A 20,222-nucleotide genomic window follows, 5' to 3' on the forward strand; every position below is an offset into this window, starting at 1 on the left:
CCTCTCCCACGCCCTCCTGGCTCAGGTTACAGGCTCTCAGGTCTCCCATCCTCAGTGAAACTCCCCTGCCACATTCCCGGGCAGGGGGTGTGATGGTGCTGCCCGTGGGAGCCAGCTGAGGTCACTCAATCAGGGTGAACTGCAAACAGACCGGGGCAGACAAACCCCAAACGCTGATGGATATTGCAATGGTTAGATTTACCCAGCCAGCCCAAAGCAGCTTCTACAGCACCTCCCTGGGTACTCAGACGTCCAAACAACGCAGTTCCCTTAAAGTAGCCAGCCTCAGGCCTCCATCCAGACACACCTGTCAACCATAGGATGATAAACTCTGAAAATCTTATTTCATCCTCAGAAAGGTTCTTCTGACCCCAAGGGACCAAGCCCCAGACCCAGGTCGAATGATAACTCAGATCTTACCCGAAATACACACTTACAGTCAATCCTTGTTATCTAAGCTAAAATTTATTAAAAAAGAAAAGAGAGAGCTCATTGGTTAAAAGATCAATATACAGAGAGACTTGGGTTCAATTCTTGAGGTCCAGATACAGAGCAGAGATGAGCTTGTAGTTGCCAAAAGTCCTTTTAGAAATATTCCAGAGGTTATAGTCCAATGGCCATGTTCAGGGTGACTCCTGTCAATAACTGGGGATCTCAATCCTGATGGCTTAAGGTTTCCCCCTCCTGAAACCCAAAGCAGATCTGAGATGAAGAAGGATCGTGTCCCAGGGTTTTATACATTTCCTGCAGCCTTATGGCCTGAGAAAACAATCGGCTTGACTTTCCTTCTCCCAAACATCCTGGCAATTAGCCCAGGGTCATTTATCCATTAAACAGTTCAGACACATTTCAGAGTAACAGCCGTGTTAGTCTGTATTCGCAAAAAGAAAAGGAGTACTTGTGGCACCTTAGAGACTAACCAATTTATTTGAGCATGAGCTTTCGTGAGCTACAGCTCACTTCATCAGATGCATCTGGTGATGTGGGGGCGGGGGGTCAGAGGCTGCTCGGGGTCGGGGTGATGGGGCAGGGGATGATGTGTGGGGTTGGGGGGTGATGGGGGGCGGGGCTCAGAGGCTGCTCGGGGGCGGGGGGTGACGTGGGGGGCAGGGGATGTGGGGGCAGGGGGTGATGTGAGGGTTGACGTGGGGGGCGGGGGGTGATGTGGGGGCGGGGGGTCAGAGGCTGCTTGGGGGCGGGGGTGATGGGGCAGGGGATGATGTGTGGGGTTGGGGGGTGATGTGGGGGGGGTCAGAGGCTGCTCGGGGGCGGGGGGTGACGTGGGGGGCAGGGGATGTGAGGGGTGACGTGGGGGGCGGGGGGTGATGTGGGGGCGGGGCTCAGAGGCTGCTCGGGGCGGGGGGTGACGTGGGGGGGTCAGAGGCTGCTCGGGGGCGGGGGGTGACATGGGGGGCAGGGGATGTGGGGGGCGGGGGGTGATGTGAGGGGTGACGTGGGGGGCGGGGGGTGATGTGGGGGCAGGGGGTCAGAGGCTGCTCGGGGTCGGGGGTGATAGGGGCAGGGGATGATGTGTGGGGCTGGGGGGTGATGTGGGGGCGGGGGTCAGAGGCTGCTCAGGGGCGGGGGTTGATGTGGGGGGCGGGGGTGATAGGGGCAGGGGATGACGTGTGGGGTTGGGGGGTGATGTGGGGGCAGGGGTCAGAGGCTGCTCGGGGGCGGGGGGTGACATGGGGGGCAGGGGATGTGGGGGCGGGGGGTGATGTGAGGGGTGACGTGGGGGGCGGGGGGTGATGTGGGGGCGGGGGGGTCAGAGGCTGCTCGGGGGCAGGGGTGATAGGGGCAGGGGATGATGTGTGGGGTTGGGGGGTGATGTGGGGGCAGGGGTCAGGCTGCTCGGGGGCGGGGGGTGATGTGGGGGGCAGGGGATGTGGGGGCGGGGGGTGATGTGAGGGGTGACGTGAGGGACGGGGGGTGATGTGGGGCGGGGCTCAGAGGCTGCTCGGGGGCGGGGGTGATGGGGCAGGGGATGATGTGTGGGGTTGGGGGGTGATGTGGGGGCGGGGCTCAGAGGCTGCTCGGGGGCGGGGGGTGACGTGGGGGGCAGGGGATGTGGGGGCGGGGGGTGATGTGAGGGGTGACGTGGGGGGCGGGGGGTGATGTGGGGGCGGGGGGTCAGAGGCTGCTCGGGGGCGGGGTGATAGGGGCAGGGGATGATGTGTGGGGTTGGGGGGTGATGTGCGGGGGGTCAGAGGCTGCTCGGGGGCGGGGGGTGACATGGGGGCAGGGGATGTGGGGGCGGGGGTGATGTGAGGGGTGATGTGAGGGACGGGGGTGATGTGGGGCGGGGCTCAGAGGCTGCTCGGGGGCGGGGGTGATGGGGCAGGGGATGATGTGTGGGGTTGGGGGGTGATGTGCGGGGGGTCAGAGGCTGCTCGGGGGCGGGGGGTGACATGGGGACAGGGGATGTGGGGGCGGGGGGTGATGTGAGGGGTGACGTGGGGGGCGGGGGGTGATGTGGGGGCGGGGGGTCAGAGGCTGCTCGGGGGCGGGGTGATAGGGGCAGGGGATGATGTGTGGGGTTGGGGGGTGATGTGGGGGCAGGGGTCAGGCTGCTCGGGGGCGGGGGGTGACGTGGGGGGCAGGGGATGTGGGGGCGGGGGGTGATGTGAGGGGTGACGTGAGGGACGGGGGGTGATGTGGGGCGGAGCTCAGAGGCTGCTCGGGGGCGGGGGGGTGACATGGGCAGGGGATGTGGGGGCGGGGGGTGATGTGAGGGGATGACGTGTGGAGTTGGGGGGTGATGTGGGGGCGGGGCTCAGGCTGCTCGGGGGCGGGGGGTGATGTGGGGGCGGGGGATCAGAGGCTGCTCGGGGGCGGGGTGATGGGGCAGGGGATGATATGTGGGGTTGGGGGGTGATGTGCGGGGGGTCAGAGGCTGCTCGGGGGCGGGGAGTGACGTGGGGAGCAGGGGATGTGGGGGCGGGGGGTGATGTGAGGGGATGACGTGTGGGGTTGGGGGGTGATGTGGGGGCGGGGCTCAGGCTGCTCGGGGGCGGGGGTGACGTGGGGGGCAGGGGATGTGGGGGCGGGGGGTGATGTGAGGGGTGATGTGGGGGCGGGGGGTCAGAGGCTGCTCGGGGGCGGGGTGATGGGGCAGGGGATGATGTGTGGGGTTGGGGGGTGATGTGCGGGGGGTCAGAGGCTGCTCGGGGGCGGGGGGTGACGTGGGGGGCAGGGGATGTGGGGGGCGGGGGGTGATGTGAGGGGTGACGTGGGGGGCGGGGTGACGCTGTTCTGACGGGGGCTGGGCGTGGGGACCCCCCAACGAGCGGAGTCACTTCGAGGCGCCAGGCCCCGCCCCCCGCGAGCCCCTGAGCGCTGTCCCGGTGCAACCCGCAGCTCGCTGCCGCCTTTCGGTTTCGTTTCCCTCCCTTCCCGCGACGCCGGCCTGGCGCTCGCCCACCGGCAGCCAATCAACGGCCGCCGAGCGCCACGTGCCCGGGTGCGAGAGGAGCGCAGCGGATTGGCTGGCCAGCCCGGATCACGTGGGGTGCGGGCCGCGAGCTGAGCGGGAGCGAAGGCCGGTGACTGCGCGGCGGGGGCGCGGGCCTGAGCGCGGGAAAGCGTCGCGCTAGCTGGAGCCGGTGAGAACCGCCCTGCGCCGGCGGGGGGAGGGTGTGTCCCCGTCCCCGTCCCCGTCCCCGTCCGGGGGAGCTGCGCGCGTGCGGGCCGGGCGGTGACCGGGCCCAGGCGGGGGCGCCTGGCGCAGGCCCTGCCACGCGCCGAGCGGCTTGTTCCCCCCAGCCCGATCCCCCGCCCGGCCCCGCCCGCCGGTGGGGATGCGGCGGTGACCTCCCGGGGTCCCTCCCGGCCCCCGCGGTCGGCGGCTCCCCGTGTGGGGGGGCGGTTCCCGGGGGGGGCGCGGTTCCCTGTGGGGGGGGGCGCCCCGAGGGGCTGGCGTGGGCGGGCTCCGGTCCAGCGTTCCGGGCCCTGCCCGGGGGCCCTACGGCTGACACCGCCCCCGCGCGCTTTGGGTGGGGGCTCCCAGCCGGAGGGGCCGGCGGCACGGCCGGCGAGCGGGAGGGAAGGGGCTAAGGTGCCGGAGGCGAGGCTCCAGGCTGAGCCCCTGTCGCAGAGCGCGGGCCCCCTGCCCCCGCGGCGTCGTGTCCCGCAGGCAACAGCCGCGCTTGCTTGCTTGGAAAGCGAGTATTGGGGAAAGCTTTTAATGTATTTTAATTTCTTCTAAGGTGATTTTTAGCAGACCGACTCATTTGACTGGCTGGCTCTCTGTGGACTGCAGTTTGGGAAGCACTGCCCGAGTTCATTTAGCACTTCTACTTGCTTATTCCTTTATGAAATAGAAGTAAAATATGTATGGTTTTAATACCAGGTACATAAACCCTCTTCTGTTGGGCCTAAGCCAGCCACTAAGTATCAGGGGTTAGGAAGAAACTTTTTCTTACCTCCTTGTTTGTCTTGGCTTTGAAATATTCAGAGGTCAGTTATTGGGGAGCTGTTAGACAACGTGGTGATGGAATCCTCAGATAAATCAAAAAAGACCTTACTGAACTCTCCTAACGCCAAAGCTGCGAAAAAGGATAGCTGACCTTATTACAGGTCTAAATATTTTTTTCATGGCTACTCCATGGCTACTCCTAAGTATGGTAGGTGAGATTGCAGCAAAAGCAGATGGAACAAGTCTAAACCTGGAAAGAGCAGAGACTAGTCTTCCTGCAATGCAAATTCCAACACTAGAAATAGTGCCTGATAATGGTCAGGAGAGGTCTGACAAGCCCCACCTAGTGGGGAGACTTAAAATTCAAGGACCAATGGCCTCTCTCCACATCAGACAGATGAGTCCTGCATGTGATTTGATAAGGTTGCATCATAGAACTTTCAAACAAAAAAAGGTCTCTGTGCCTGAAAGCACCTCAACATTCAGGGTTTTAGCTAATTGTCCCATTCTATTGCGTTTTATGTCAAGGGTACTATTAAGGGCTGAACACTTCAATAGTCTACTCAGTGGACCATCCACAGTCAATCTGGGTGTCCTTGATCAATTATCCGAGAAACCCATTGTCACGTTATTGACTTGAACTGGGACCATATAGAACATGGTTGCAATCAAGGTCCTGTAGTGGCACCAAATCTTGTATAAAGGGGGTCAAATGAGGTATATAAGACAAGGTTATGGTTTGCTGGTTATGATTGTGCTGTCTATATGTGTGTATCATTTTTGTAGTTGAAGTTATGAATATTGGCTCTATACTGTCTGTATTTCAAACTTCTGCTATGCTTCTGGGTGACACCCCAGACAGGTTGGTGTCAGCTCCGCCTAGCCTGCTGGATGGCCCATTAAGGACCATCCGCTATACAACTGACCCATTGAGAGAAGGCAGACGCCTTGCAACTCAGCAAGGTAGGCAGGGACATGCCTATGGACAGAACTCTGAGGTTTTTAAGGGCATGTGATGGACAGCTTGTCTTTGGAACAAAGAAAGACCACATGGCAAGAGAATATAAAAAGCTGCTGCAGCTCCTCCATCCTGTCTTCAGTCCTGCTTCTTACCTCTGGAGGAACTTTGTTACACTGAAGCTTTGAACCAAGGACTGAAAGACCCATCCCAGCTGAGGATGTTCTCCAGAGACTTGATTTGAACCTGCAGTTTATTCTTTCACTGCTGCAAGTCTGAACCAAGAACTTTGTCATTACTGTATGTAACTGATTCCGTTTAACCAATTCTAGCTCTCATCTATATCTTTTTCTTCTTATGAATAAACCTTTAGATTTTAGATTCCAAAGGATTGGCAACAGCGTGATTTGTGGGTAAGATCTCATTTGAATATTGACCTGGGTCTGGGTCCTTTGGGATCGAGAGAACCTTTTTTCTTTTACTAGGGTATTGGTTTTCATAACCATTTGTCCCCATAATGAGTGGCACTGGTGGTGATATTGGGAAACTGGAGTGTCTAAGGGAATTGTTTGTGTGACTTGTGGTTAGTCAGTGGTGTAAAACCAAAGTCTTCTCTGTCTGGCTGGTTTGGTTTGCCTTGGTGTGCACGGGAACCCCAGCCTTGGGCTGTAACTGCCCTGCTTTAAGCAGTTTGTCCTGAATTGGCACTCTCAGTTGTGTCCCACCAGAACCAGTGTAGTTACACCCATCAAAGAGGATCTTGACCTCCCTCCATCAGTTGAAGAAGTCATGAAAGCCATCAAACAATTGAACCCTGGCAAAGCATCTGGAAAGGATGGTATTTCAGCAGAATTGTACAAAGTAGCAGGCCTAAAGGGTATCAAGGTATTTCACGCCATCTTGACTAGCATTTGAGAGGAAGAAGAAATGCCACAAGACTTCAATGATTATATTATTTTATCACTGTTTAAAAACAAAGGCAGCAAAGCTGACTGTAGAAACTACAGAGACATTTCTTTTCTCTGTACGGCATGGAAAATACTAGCTCGCATTCTACTGAACAGACTCATTGTGAACGTATCTGAGGAGAATCTTCCAGAAGCGCAGTGTGGTTTCAGACCAGGTTGTAGTACTACGGACATGATCTTTGTCATAAGGCAAGTCCAGGAAAAATGTTTGTTTAGAGCAGAACATGGACCTGTATGCAGTTTTCATTGACTAGACCAAAGCTTTTTGATACCATCAACAGAGAGGGTATATGGGCTATTCTACATAAACTGGGTTGCCCAAGAAGGTTCATACAAATCATCTGTCTGTTCTATGGCCACATGACAGTGCAAGTGCTCCCCAATAGTGACTCTTATGCATTTGAAATCTCAAATCTAGTGAAGCAAGACTGTGTACTTGCTCCAATGCTTTTCAGCTTGTTCTTTCACTGTGTCCTCAGCTATGCCACAAGGGACTTGGATCAGGAGATATACATCTGCTGCTGCCTCGGTGGCTCCCTCTCTAAGACCAAGACACTTGAGAAACTTCTTGTGGAGGCAATTTTTTGCAGATGACTGCTCCTTGATAGCCCATAGACATGACAACCTTCAGGTCATCATTGATAGGTTTTCTGAAGCATCCCAGCTCTTTAGCCTCACCATCACTCTCGGGAAGACAGAGGTCTTGTTCCAGCTAGCACCTCATTCCAATGCCCTAGTACCAGCCATCTTCATCCAAGGCACACAGCTGGAAAATGTGGATCAGTTCAAGTATTTGTGTAGCACCCTCTTGAGTGATGGTTCCCTGGATAAGGAAATTACTAATTCTGGAGGCAACGTCAGGCAGGTCCTTGACCAACTCTGAACAAAAGTCCTTAACCAACACAACATTCGTGTCTCCACCAGAATGAAGATCTACAGTGCTGTGGTTCTAACATCTCTCCTTTATGCATCTGAGACTTGGACTTTTTATAGACAGCACATTCAATAGCTTGAGCAATTTCACATGTGCTCCCTCCACTCAATAATGAGCATTCGCTGGCAGGACAGAGCGACCAATATTAAGGTCCTTGAGAGAGCAAACACAACCAGCATTGAAGAAATGCTACTGAGACCACAATGTAGGTGGATCAGACATGTCATCAGAATGGAAGACCACTGTCTCCCAAAACAGATCTTGTATGGGGAGCAGAGTCTGGCAAAAGAAAGAAGGGTCCTCCGTATAAGCACTTCAAAGATAACCTGAAGAGCAGTCTCCAGTGATCTGGCATCAGTCTCAACTCAAGCAAATGCCTTAGAACAGGATTCACTGGTGTTCTCTAGTAAGATCAGCATTTATCAGGTTTGAGTGGATTAGGCAAAATCTTGAGGCTGCATGTGAAAGACGCCACAGAGCTGCATCATCAAAAATCATAGATATGGACTTCCCATGCCCTTGGTGTGGCCGACTCTGTGCATCAGGGTTTGGATTTTGGAGTGATATGCTTAGCCATAAATGAGAATTGTAACAATATCGTCGTCTTTGTCAGCGATGGACTACTAACACTAATAAGGGGACTCTTAGAGGTTTCCTTTCTCTCGCAGTTAACTAAGCAATTATCTGTGTGTGCTTGCAAATTAACAGGGTTATAAGGAATAGCCAGCATGGATTTGTCAGTAACAGGTCATGCCAAACCAACCTAATTTCCTTCTTTTGACAGGGTTACTGGCTTAATGGATGGGGGAAGCAGTAGAAATGATACAGCCTGATTTTTAGGAAGGCTTTTGACACTATCCCACATGATATTTGCATAAGCAAACTAGGAAAAAAAGGTTTAGATGAAATAACTAAGGTGGGTGCACAACTTGTTGAAAGACCACACTGAAAGAGCAGTTATCAGTGGTTCGCTGTCCAAACTGGGAACATGTATCTTGTGGAGTCCAGCAGGGGTCAATCCTACATTTTCATTAATGACTTGGATAATGGAGTGGAATTTGTTTATAAAATGACCCCATGTTGAAAGGGGTTGCGCAAGCACTTTGGAGAATCGGCTTAGAAGTCAAAATGATCTTGATAAATTAGAGAACTGGTCTGAAATCAAGATGAAATTCAAAGACAAGTGCAAAGTACTACATTTTAGAAGGAAAAATCAAATGCACAAGCCAAAAAACCCCCCAAAAACAGCTGGCTAGGTGGTAGTACTGCTGAAAAGAATCTGGGGGTTATAGTGGATCACAAATTTAATGACAGGTTTCAGAGTAACAGCCGTGTTAGTCTGTATTCGCAAAAAGAAAAGGAGTCCTTGTGGCACCTTAGAGACTAACCAATTTATTTGAGCATGAGCTTTCGTGAAGTGAGCTGTAGCTCACGAAATTTCATGCTCAAATAAATTGGTTAGTCTCTAAGGTGCCACAAGGACTCCTTTTCTTTTCACAAATTTAATGTGATGCAGTTGTGAAAAAGGCTAATATAACCCGGGGGTGTATTAATAGGAGTGCTGTATGTGAGACCCAGGAGGTAATTTTCCCACTCTGCTTACACTGTTGCGGCCTCAGCTGGGAGTATTGTCCGAATCTGGGTACCACGCTTTAGGAAAGATGTGGACAAATTGGAGAGAGTCTAGAGGAGAGCAACAAAAGTGGAAAAAAGGCTTAGAAAATCTGACCCAAGAAGAAAGACTTTTTAAAAAAAACAAAACCTAAAAACCCATGTTTAGTCTTGAGAGAAGAAGACTGAGGGGGAATCTTGTAACAATTTTCAAATATGTTAAGGGCTTTTATAAAGAGGATGGTGATCAGTTGTTCTCTGTGTCCACTGAAGGTAGGAGAAGTCTACAGCAAGGGAGAATTAGGGTAGAAATTGAGAACAACTTTTTAACTATAAGGGTAGTTAAACTTGAATAGACTTCCAAAGAAGGTTGAGAAATTCCCATTATTGGATGTTTTTATGAACAGGTTAGACAAACGTCTGTCGGGGTGGTCTAGGTTTACTTGGTCCAGTGTCAGCACAGGGGGATGGACTTGAAGATTTCTCGAGGTCCTTTCCAGCCCTACATTTCTGATTCTGTGATGCTCTGAAACCCACAGTTGTAAGCTTGACAGGGTTGGCTTTTGCCTGAAGTGCTGCCTCAGCCATGGAGCTCTCATGATGAACTTGCTGTGTCTTCCAAAGAGACTGCTTTGCTAGTCTCCCTGAGGGTTGTGGAGGTAGAGAAAGAGTCATTAAGCTCAAGAATCTCTTCAGTGGTTTGTCTATCACAATGCCTGTGATTGTGTGTCTGAACTCTTACTGATACTAGCATTTTCAACATCTGTTGCCAGTGCCTTAACATCAGAGTTTCCAGCATTGATGGCTTCTGGCTCTGGGGATCCTGTGTCAGATGCTCCAAGCAATTGAAGCTTTGGTGTCACAATATTAGTTTTTCTGTCCATGATGTTGTGTTGGTTGTGCTGGGGATTGGGTCCTAGTGTTTGTCAGCTTGTTCATTTCTTCAGAGGTAAGTCTACCATATCCTTATGAACCACAGGCATATTGGCTTTATTGGGCAATGTGAGCTCAACAATGTATGTCTCCAGATTCGTTTCTGCTCGTCTGGAAGGGGGGAAAAAGAACCTCAAGACATTCTTGCTGGCAGCTGACTTTTTAACCATGATTTTCAGAGGATTGGGAGGGTCGAAAGATCCCAGACAGCCCTATCCCAGAGGGTTCCCATCTGTATTCTCTTCATCAGATAATGCTGTAACACCACCAACAGTCTTCTCTTGCTCTCCCCTTCTGAATGACTTAAAATTTTTGGAAGAAGTCTTGGAGGCTGAGACATTGGGCCAAGAAGAACACCAGATCAAAAAAAAGTCTCTCATGTTCAACATCCATTAGATAAAGCAACCTGGCAGAGTGGCCCTCCCAATAAATGAGGGCATTTTTTTTTAACGGGCAAAAAAATCTTTCGTTAATTCCAGCTTCCATATCCTCTCCATCCAAGGCTGAAACCTGTGGGTATCTAGTTCCTCAAGGACTTGAATATTTCAATTTCAGTTGCCACAGAGAAATCAACTTTTTGGTTCCTCTTGTTTCTCACTACCCACTTCTGGGGAGGGAAGTCAAAAGCTAACTACCAAGTAACACTAGCTAAGTTTCTCACCTGGGACAAACTCTCTTCTCTTGATAAAGGCCCTTAAAAATTTCTGGAGATCAGAAAGCCTTTGCCCAAAAGCCTTTTGCTCTCTGAAGTTGAAATCGTTCTCCATCTGGGTACGATTGAAGGAAAGTCTTCCAGTTCCTTTGTTCTGTGCTGTTGGTACTTCATCTCAGGCAACTCAGTTTCTTTCCTAGCTCTAAAAGAGTTCATAAGATTATCATTTTAGCTTCTCTTCCTCCTGTCTAGAACTCTGTTGTGTGCTCACCCTACCTCAGGACTTTCCTCCTGTCTGTGCGCTGTCCCTGTCCTGAGTCTTAAATATGGTGCTTGCCAAACTAATGGAACCAGCGTTAATGGAATGGTCCCTGCACAGTCTCTTGCAAAAGACTGCATTCCTGATGGTGATTGTATCAGCCCAGAGAAGCTGTGGGATACAGGTACTGATATATGGTGGATCAGTAATCATGTTCTGCAGGGATGTGGTGGTCCTCTGTTCTCTAGTTCATCTCTGAAGTGATCTCTGCTTTCCACTTAGACAGTTGTGTTAAGGGAAGGGAGGCTCCGTTACATGTTTAGATAAGTCTATGAGGTAATTTTTTTTTAAACCTGAGGACCCAAGTTTAGCCTCCTAAATGTGGCCTGAATTTCATGCTGAGCTCCTGCAGCTTCCAGTACAATCAATTTAGGGGCCTGCCTAACTTGAAACATCTGTTGTGAAAACATTGGTTTGTTAGTCTCTAAATAGGACTAAACTAGAGATTGTTGCCCGTTCTTGGAACCAGCCAAGAAATAACCACAAAGGTTGAACTAAAGCAGAACTGAGGGCTGATTTATTGTGTGCTTCCCTTATTTACGCAATTATACTCTCTCACACATTCCATTCATACTGGTGGCAGGCTGCAGGTCCAGATGTTCCTTTCGATCTTAGGTGACTGAGACTGGCCAGGTTCCAGGTTCCCAGAGATCGAACCGCTAGGCAACTAAAACCCCTGACATCCCTTCGGATATATGGGAGGGCTTTACTGCTTCCGGTCCGGTCCTGAATTTCTGCTGTCATAGGTTACATCTCTCTCTGTCCGCTACTGCAGTAAGTTTATATACAGTCCCATATACACCTTGATTATCCTTACACGGTAATATTTCGGTTCAAGCCTTGCGACTGGTTTCTTATACTCACACTATCTCGCTCGTTCCTTACATATTGATTACATATTCATAAGCATGAATACAATTGGTAGTATAGCTTTAAGCAAGCCCTTAAGAGCTTCCGCTGGTTGTGGTTTTGTAACAACAGGAAACCTACACAGATGCAGAAACCTACATAGACAGATGAGGGGGAGGGACGGGGCATGGGCTGTCCCTCCTCCCCATGGAGCAGAAGCTGCTTCTGCCTGGCAGAGGCCAAGCCATGGACGGGGCCGTGTCCGGCTACAGAGATCACCCAGATTATTTGTTGTGCATGGAGGATACTAGACATTGCCTAATTTCCATTCTAAGACTGTCCAAGTTGATGCATGCTATGAGCTAGAGATCTCACTCCACCAGGTCTAAGATGCGCTCTACCACATGTCTCAAAAGTTTCTGTTTTAGTGATATGTAAGGCAGCTTTCTGGGTTTGTGTTCAGACCTTCATGCGCCAGAACTCTATGGGGAAGTAGTTCTGGCATACTGCTAGTAGAGCTTAGAAATAACAGGATAGATAGTTGGGCTTCTCGCTCTTGTATGTCCTGCCCGGGGTGCGTACAAATGAACACTGTTCTCCAGAAAGTGCAGGCTCTTTCCCCTGTAGTGGTAACCAACACAGGCAAATAATCCCAAGCCATAGATGCTATGTTAATTGACCACTTATTATTTTGAATTGCAGTAGCAACCAAAGCCTTCGTTTGGGATGTGGGGCCCCATTGTGGTAGGCACTGAACTAGCACGTCCATTTGAAAGACATTCTCTGCCCCAGAGAGCTCACAACTTTCTGACAGACATCGGGAGGGAGCAGGGCTGGGGTGAGGGAGAGGGTACCAGTGTAACAAGTTTTAAGGTCCTCTAGGATGCTAGAGAAGTATGAAGACTTAACACACCAGGTTTTAAATCTAGCTTCAATCCTTTCTGCTTTTTCTTCTTCTGGTGAATAAGGAGTTGTTGACGTTAACCCAAATGCTGGAATAGTTAGGTGCTGGTAGGCAAGAGATGATTGCGATGGCAGTGGCCACTGATGCTCATCTAGTTAGTAATGAATATAAAGCCTCTTCAGAGTGACAGATTTAAGCTGGTAAATGATAAACATAAACTACTAGTCACAAGTCATTGATTAAATGATCAGTATGAGCTTTTGGAAGTTTGTGTGGGATGCATTTTTTCCCCTCCTTTCTTAATGACTGAATAGTTGGATGTAGACTTGCTGATTCCTGGAACTTCCAGGCATGGGCTAATCCTTCACTCCTTGTGTGGGCAAAATGCCCATTTGCCTTTGTAAGAGCTGCTGTATTGGTCCTTGAGTTTGTATGATGCTAAGAGTCGGTGAGCTGCTGTCTGTCAGATGAGACATAAAACCAGGGTCTAGTCCAGTTTTCATTAAAGATCTGTGGCTTTTTTGTTAACTCAGTGCTCTGGCCAAATTTCTTCTGGCCTAAATAACTAATGATATTTCAGCATAATGGAGCAGGTGATAAGGGACTCAATGGTAAAGAGTTAAAGGAGGGTAATTTAATGCCAATCAACATGGGTTTATGGAAAATCACACTAGATAATTTTTTTGAGATTACAAGTTTAGTGGGTAAAGGAAATAGTGTTGAGGTAATATACAGTAACTGCTCACTTAAAGTTGTCCTGGTTAATGTTGTTTTCTTGTTAGGTTGCTGATCAATTTAGGGAATATGCTCGTTTAAAGTTGTGCAATGCTCCCTTATAACGTTGTTTGGCAGCCACCTGTTTTGTCCACTGCTTGCAGGAAGAGCAGCCCATTGGAGCTAGCTGGTGGGGGCTTCGAACCAGGGTGGGCTGACAGCCCCCAGTCAGCTCCCTGCTCCCCTAAGTTCCCTGTGCAACAGCTGCCCAGCAGGCTGGCAATTGCCGGCAGTTCAGCTGTCGCTCCCCCACTGCCCTGTGCTGCTCCTGCCCTCTGCCTTGGAGCTGCTCCGGGAGCCTCCTGCTTGCTGTGCAAGTGGCGGGGGGGGGGAGGGGGGGCGCGGGAAGAGGGGTGCTAATGTCAGGGTTTCGTCCTCTCCCCTGCTCCTTTACCCCATCGGGCCATCTCCATGGAGTGGGAGCGGGGGGGGACACGATGGGGCTCAGGACAGAGGGACCTTGCTGGCAGCAGCTGCTGTCTCAATTTGCTGATCTACTTAAAAGGGAATCAGAGTAGCAGCCGTGTTAGTCTGTATTCGCAAAAAGAAAAGGAGTACTTGTATTTGTTAGTCTCTAAGGTGCCACAAGTACTCCTTTTCTTTTTAAAAAGGAATGTACTTAGAGTGGGGCCAGCGTACTTAAAGGGGCAGTGCACGTCTGTCTCTCTCTCACACACACGGTGTGTCTTTCTGTCTGTCTCTGATATGCTCTCTCCCCTCCCTACATTCGCGCTGCCTTGTAGAGTGTGAGGCTACATTAACAACGTGTTAAGCCTTTAGGGCTCAGCGGAGTGCTAGTTCATCATTCAGCGGTAAGGCATTCCCTGGGAAATATCCCACCCTATTCAACGCTCTGACTCCACCACCTCAACCAGGCTTCACAATCATCATTGCTGTGTACAGTATTAAATTGTTTAAAACTTATACTCTGTGTGCGTATATGTAAAATATAGTCTTTTGTCTGGCCAAAACAATTTCCCTGGAACCTAGCTACCCTCCCCCCCCATTTACATTCATTCTTATGGGGAAATTGGATTTGCTTAACATCGTTTCACTTAGTCGCATTTTTCAGGAACATAACTACGTTAAGCGAGGAGTTACTGTACTTGGATCTTTGTAAGGCATTTGACTTGGTACTGCAAAACATTTTGATTAAAAAAACGAGCATGATATAAAATTAACATGGCATACATTACATGGATTAGGAGCTGGCTAGCTGGGAATCACTGAACAGGTGTGTTTCTAGTGGGGTGCCGCAGGGATCAGTTCTTGACCCCTATGGTATTTAACATTTTTTATGAATGACTTGGAAGAAAACATAAAATCATCACTGATAAAGTTTGCAGACGACTCAAAAACTGGGGAAGGGGTTAAATAATGAAGAGGTTAGGTCACTGATACAGAGTAATCTGGATTGATTGATAAAATGGGCACAAGCAAACAAAATGCATTTTAATATAGGTAAATGTATACATCTAGGAACAAAGAATGAAGGCCATACATACAGTATGGGGGGACTATATCCTTAAAAAGATTTGGAAGCTGTGGTGTATAATCAACTGAACATGGATTCCGAGTGTGATGCTGTGGCCAAAAGGGCTAATGTGATCTTTGGATGCATTAACAAAGAAATCTTGAGTAGAAATAGAGGCGCTGTTTTACCTCTGTATTTGGCACTGGTTTGACCACTGCTTGAATTCTGTGTCCAGTTCTGATGTCCGCAGTTCAAGATGGATGTTCATAAATTGGAGAGGGTTCAGAGAAGAGCCTTTAGAAAGATTAAAGGACAGGAAAATTACACTTTATAGTGATAGACTCCAGGAGCTCAATCTATTTAGCTTAAAAAAGAGAAGGTTAAGGGGTGGCTTGATTACATTCTATATGTGTCATAAATATAAAGAGAAGGGTAACCACCTTTCTGTATACAGTGCTATAAAATCCCTCCTGGCCAGAGGCAACATCCTGTTACCTGTAAAGGGTTAAGAATCTCAGCTAACCTGGCTGGCACCTGACCCAAAGGACCAATAAGGGAACAAGATACTTTCAAATCTTGAGGGGGAAAAGGCTTTTGTTTGTGCTCTTTGTTTACATGTTTGTTCTCTCTTGGGACTGAGAGAGGCCAGACAGAAATCCATCTTCCCCAACCCATCCTAATCCAAGTCTCCAATATTACAACCAGTAGAGAGGTAAGCCAGGCAAGGCGGATTAGTTTATCTTTTGTTTTATGTGAATTTTCCCTGTGTAAAGAGGGAGGTTTATTCTTGTCTTCTGTAACTTTAAGGTTTTGCCCAGAGGGGGATCCTCTGTGTTTTGAATCTGAATACCCTGTAAAGTATTTTCCATCCTGATTTTACAGAGGTGATTCTTTTACCTTTTCTTTAATTAAAATTCTTCTTTTAAGAACCTGATTGATTTTTCATTGTTCTTAAGATCCAAGGGTTTGGGTCTGTGTTCACCTGTACAAAATGGTGAGGATTCTTATCAAGCCTTCCCCAGGAAAGGGGGTGTAGGGCTTGGGGGGATATTTTGGGGGAAGACGTCTCCAAGCGGTCTGTTTCCCTGTTCTTTGCCTTGGCTTTGAACAGTATGCTGCCACCACCAAGTGTTTTAAACAAAGTTTGTACCTTGGGGAAGTTTTTAACCTAAGCTGGTAAGAATCAGCTTAGGGGGTCTTTCATGTGGGTCCCCACATCTGTACCCTAGAGTTCAGAGTGGGGAAGGAACCCTGACAATATATATCTATGTAAGGAAGAAATATTTGATAATCAACTCTTCAATCTAGTAGAGAAAGGTATAACACGATCCAATGGCTGTGAAAGTTGAAGCTAGTCAAATTCAGACAGGTAATAAGGCATACATTTTTTAACAGTGAGGGTAATAAACCATTGGAACTGTTTATCAAGAGTTGTGGTGGATTCCCCATCATTGGCAATTTTAAATCAAGATTGGATGTTGATCTGAAAATTATGCTCTAGGAATTATTATGGGGAAGTTCTCTGACTTAGTCATACAGAAGGTCAGACTAGATGACCACAGTGTTTCTCTCTGGCCTTGGAATCTATGGAAAGGACACTCTCTTTTTTAGGACCAGAAAATTAATAATGATTGTATAATGTTGTTCTGTGCAAGATCTACGACGTTCCATACCAAGGTTGGTTATATTTCCATAATGGGCATGGAAATATATACATAATTTGTTAAGCCTTTGGGATCCTTGGGCTGGAAAGCACTGTATAACTGAGGGACCCTAGAAAGAAAAAGCTATGTTAACTTTACTTGTTGGCCGTGGAACTTGGTCCTCCACTTTTGACCCTGGACTGCTTTTTCAGTTCACTTTGTGGATGGTGATATTTGATGTTTCTGGGATAAATGCATTGAAGGGTTATAGATAAAGTGGGAGCGTTTTTGTGAGCGGTATGAAACTTACATGTTTCATTTACTTTATTTTTAATTTATTTTTTCCCCCCCTCCAGATGTAAAGCAAGCTTGTATTCTCTGAAATGGCAACCGTCTGCCAAACGCACGGAGGGGGGCTCAACCAGTGTCACCTGCGCAGTATAGGCCGCAAAGCTTCTGTCTTCGGTGTTGCAGAGGTTATCCAGTGAGTACTGTGTAAGACAGCTCTTGGGCTGCTCTGCTCAAGAATGAACACTACATGCTGGGATTTGTATTTTATGGGCTGTGTTCCATGTTAAATATGAGTGGCGATGGTCCATATTGTAGACTGTGTCCAGTATTGAGACTAACTTGTTATGGTGTGAGTCTGATTTGATAGAGTATGTTTCTTAGTTTAGTTCAATATTATTAATCGTAGCTTACCTTTGTTTTCTTGATTTTATTTTAGTTTGAGAATTGTAACTCTGTCAATTTTCAGAGTAACAGCCGTGTTAGTCTGTATTCGCAAAAAGAAAAGGAGTACTTGTGGCTAGAGACTAACCAATTTATTTGAGCATGAGCTTTTGTGAGCTACAGCTCACTTCATCCGATGAAGTGAGCTGTAGCTCACGAAAGCTCATGCTCAAATAAATTGGTTAGTCTCTAAGGTGCCACAAGTATTCCTTTCTTCTATCAATTTTATAAATTGTATTGAATTTCTCTCAGCATGGGTCCCAGAACCTTTTGAGGGCCTGGCTTAGATACCAGCTGATCAACCTAAAAGCCTGACCAGCTCCCCTTACAAGTCTTTGGTTCTCACAGCTTGCTTGGACAGTTTTGACTTTGCCACTTTGAATATTTAACAGAACAGTCTTGGCACGGTCAGTGCAGTGGGATTTTGTTGATTATTTCTCCCCAGATGTACAAGTTGAATCTCTCTTCTTTTCTGCTTATGTTTCCAGTTTCTCTAGGTTCCTTTGTATTATTATTTCTGTGCCCTGAGTGGTGTTTGACTCCTCCTACTTTATTATTGCCTGTAAAAGTAATTTATTAGCTGTTTGTTCTTTTTTTTTAGATCATTAATAAAAATGCTGTATAAAATCAGCTGTAACTTAGTCCTCACAGTATTCTGTGGACTTAGTACAGACTACCTCTTGCTCCCCTCCTCCCCCATTGGGCTCCTTTAATGTGTGTCAAGTTGGGCAGCCACAGATCAAGACTCCCATAATCACTGGTTACTTCTGAAAATGTGAGCCCTGTGTTCTCTGAAACCACTCCCTATTATGCTGAGTTAGTTTTGCTCTATGCATCTTCTCTGGTAGTGACCAGAAAATGGTGATTCATTACTCCAACTGTAATTGAGTTACTAGACCTTGGAAATTCTACTGCACCTACTTGTGGTACGGTGAGAGGTGTTGTCTCTAGCCTCTTGTAATCACGCTGCTTTCCATGAAATCCAGACTTCCGCAGGAGAAGCTATATGTAACAGAGAAAAAAATCTGACTTTTTTTTCTTTTTTTTTTTTTAAACTTTGTTTAAAGTTTTTATAAGGCAGTTACCCTGATTGGAAGAAACAAAGATGTTGTGGACTATTTCATCAGTGGTCCAGTTTCAGAGAGAAGAGATTACATTTCCCGGACTCATGCCAGAGTGATTCGAACCAATGATACTTACAGACTTGTGGATTCCAGTTTGACAGGCGTTTATGTGAACGATGTTAGAATCAATGGTAAGTGTGGAAGGAAGATGTTCAAGGGCATCCAGAGGAATCTTGTGCATTCTTCTCTTTAGGATTAGATGTTAGGTTATACATAATAGATCACTTTATTTGATGCTTATTTAACATTTATATTACGGTTTCTTTATTGCCTGTATGTAATGTATGTAATACATCCAACGATAGTTCTGAATTTTTGAAAAGAATGATCGTTTGTTGTGATGTCTAATATTTTTTTGTTTTTGTTTTAAATTTTCAGGTACAATTAACTTACAGGAAGGAGATACTGTGACCTTTGGACATCCTGCAGGGAATGGTATCAGGTCTGGAACACGAGTTCGTCAGCCAAATTCAGAATTTTACTTTCTGGTACATTTTATTCCTTTTTTGATCTGTTTTAAGAGTAGCTAAAGCATGGGTCAAATGTGATCCATATTGTTACACAGTGCAGCCTGTGGCTACCCTCCTCCTTAATACAAGGCAGGTTCTGTGGGAACCATGAGTCCCAGCATGCTGTGCTCTATTTTGATCTAAATGTCCTGTCCTCATTGCAGACTGGATGGGGGTGGCTGTGATCTGATTCCTGTTAAATAAGTTAAGTGTTGCCCTTGTGCTCCTGGCGGGGTCCCATCAGTATATCAAAGTTTTAGAGACCTGTTCTAATTAGTGATACTGAAGAAAACTCCCATAAGTTTAGTATTCAGATAACTTGTATTCTATTAATACATCAGTATAGTTGTTTATGCTACAGACTCTGAGAATGATTCACTTTTAAAGGTAACTAAGTAAGACTAACTTCCATTAAAATTGGAAGACTTGAAAAAACTTGACTTCCTTTAAGCCTGAAAACTGAAATCTGTTAATAAGCAGTAAATGATGCAGTTTACAAGGTATTAGGCTTCCTCTTCATTTTATTCTTCTGGATCTTGAATTAAAGTGAGGTTGTGTTTCAGATAAACCTCTTGCACTTCTGTTTCAGTTTGAACATTGTTACTGTAGAATCGATCAGCTGCAAAGTGCATGTGGAGAGATAAGGAATTCGCTACCACAGGTGAGGCAAAGCATAGGAAAAAGAAATTACTAGCAGTACTCAGGGTATTTCATCTGACAAACAGTGTTCCTTTGTTGTACTTAAGGTACTGCACAGGATCTTTTCAGGGGGAATAAGGCAAAGCGTCACATTTATTGATAATACATGTATCAATCAACACTGTATCATATGCATATTATCTATATTACACGCACGCACGCTCCGTCTTGTTGTTACCAACGAGTTGCTCCCCTTAACTTCACTGGCCAGGTGAGTTAAATGGGGGAAGGGTGGAGCCGGGCTTCTGTCGATCCGGATCGATGCTCCGATGTTGACAAGACGAGACCCGGGGTCCTCTGCAAGACCCGTCATATTTATAGCTGCTTCCCTCTCATGCAAATCTATATCAGATACAAAATCTGTGTCCATTGGTCCTTTGTGCTGCTTCCTTCTGGGTGTGGTCTTAATGCTACAAAGGGTATTTTCAAAAGAAAGTGCTGGCTTCTAACCCCCAAGGCCATCAATATATCTGCTCTTCTTTAGTGAGCCCACTTGACAAGTTTTATTGTTCTTGGGTCTGGTTTCCATCCCTTCTGTTGCAGCTGTCTGGAGGTGCTTGCCTTTCACACCTCGTTCATTCAACAGGGCAATTGATTAAGAGAGTTGGGGGGGGAGATCTTATTCTACTCCTAGCAAAAAGACATTTTTAACATTATACCAAGGCTCAATAGCAAGTTTTCTATATAAGGATCTGATACAAAGTTCTATGAAAATAGAGGCA

At 47.7% G+C, this 20,222-nt stretch overlaps 2 protein-coding genes across 6 annotated transcripts in view; both read left to right on the top strand.

Annotated features, from left to right (window-relative positions):
* WDR97 (WD repeat domain 97) overlaps nt 1–3,529 on the top strand; it is a 73,578-nt gene extending 70,049 nt beyond the window's left edge. Inside the window, exon 25 of the mRNA XM_077810531.1 lies at nt 3,361–3,529. Within this exon, the coding sequence (XP_077666657.1) occupies nt 3,361–3,529 (169 nt within the window). The remainder of the gene's footprint in view (nt 1–3,360) is intronic.
* The window catches only part of LOC144260827 (nuclear GTPase SLIP-GC-like), a 105,541-nt gene continuing 88,830 nt past the window's right edge, over nt 3,512–20,222 (top strand). For all 5 annotated transcript variants that reach the window (XM_077809625.1, XM_077809621.1, XM_077809623.1 and 2 more), the window contains exons 1-5: nt 3,512–3,605; nt 16,793–16,920; nt 18,236–18,423; nt 18,671–18,780; nt 19,391–19,462. In XM_077809625.1, the coding sequence (XP_077665751.1) occupies nt 16,820–16,920; nt 18,236–18,423; nt 18,671–18,780; nt 19,391–19,462 (471 nt within the window). In that variant the 5' untranslated portion in view covers nt 3,512–3,605; nt 16,793–16,819. The remainder of the gene's footprint in view (nt 3,606–16,792; nt 16,921–18,235; nt 18,424–18,670; nt 18,781–19,390; nt 19,463–20,222) is intronic.

This window comes from Eretmochelys imbricata, chromosome 2 (genome assembly GCF_965152235.1).
Source record: "Eretmochelys imbricata isolate rEreImb1 chromosome 2, rEreImb1.hap1, whole genome shotgun sequence".
In the NCBI taxonomy this organism is placed as follows: Eukaryota; Metazoa; Chordata; order Testudines; family Cheloniidae; genus Eretmochelys; species Eretmochelys imbricata.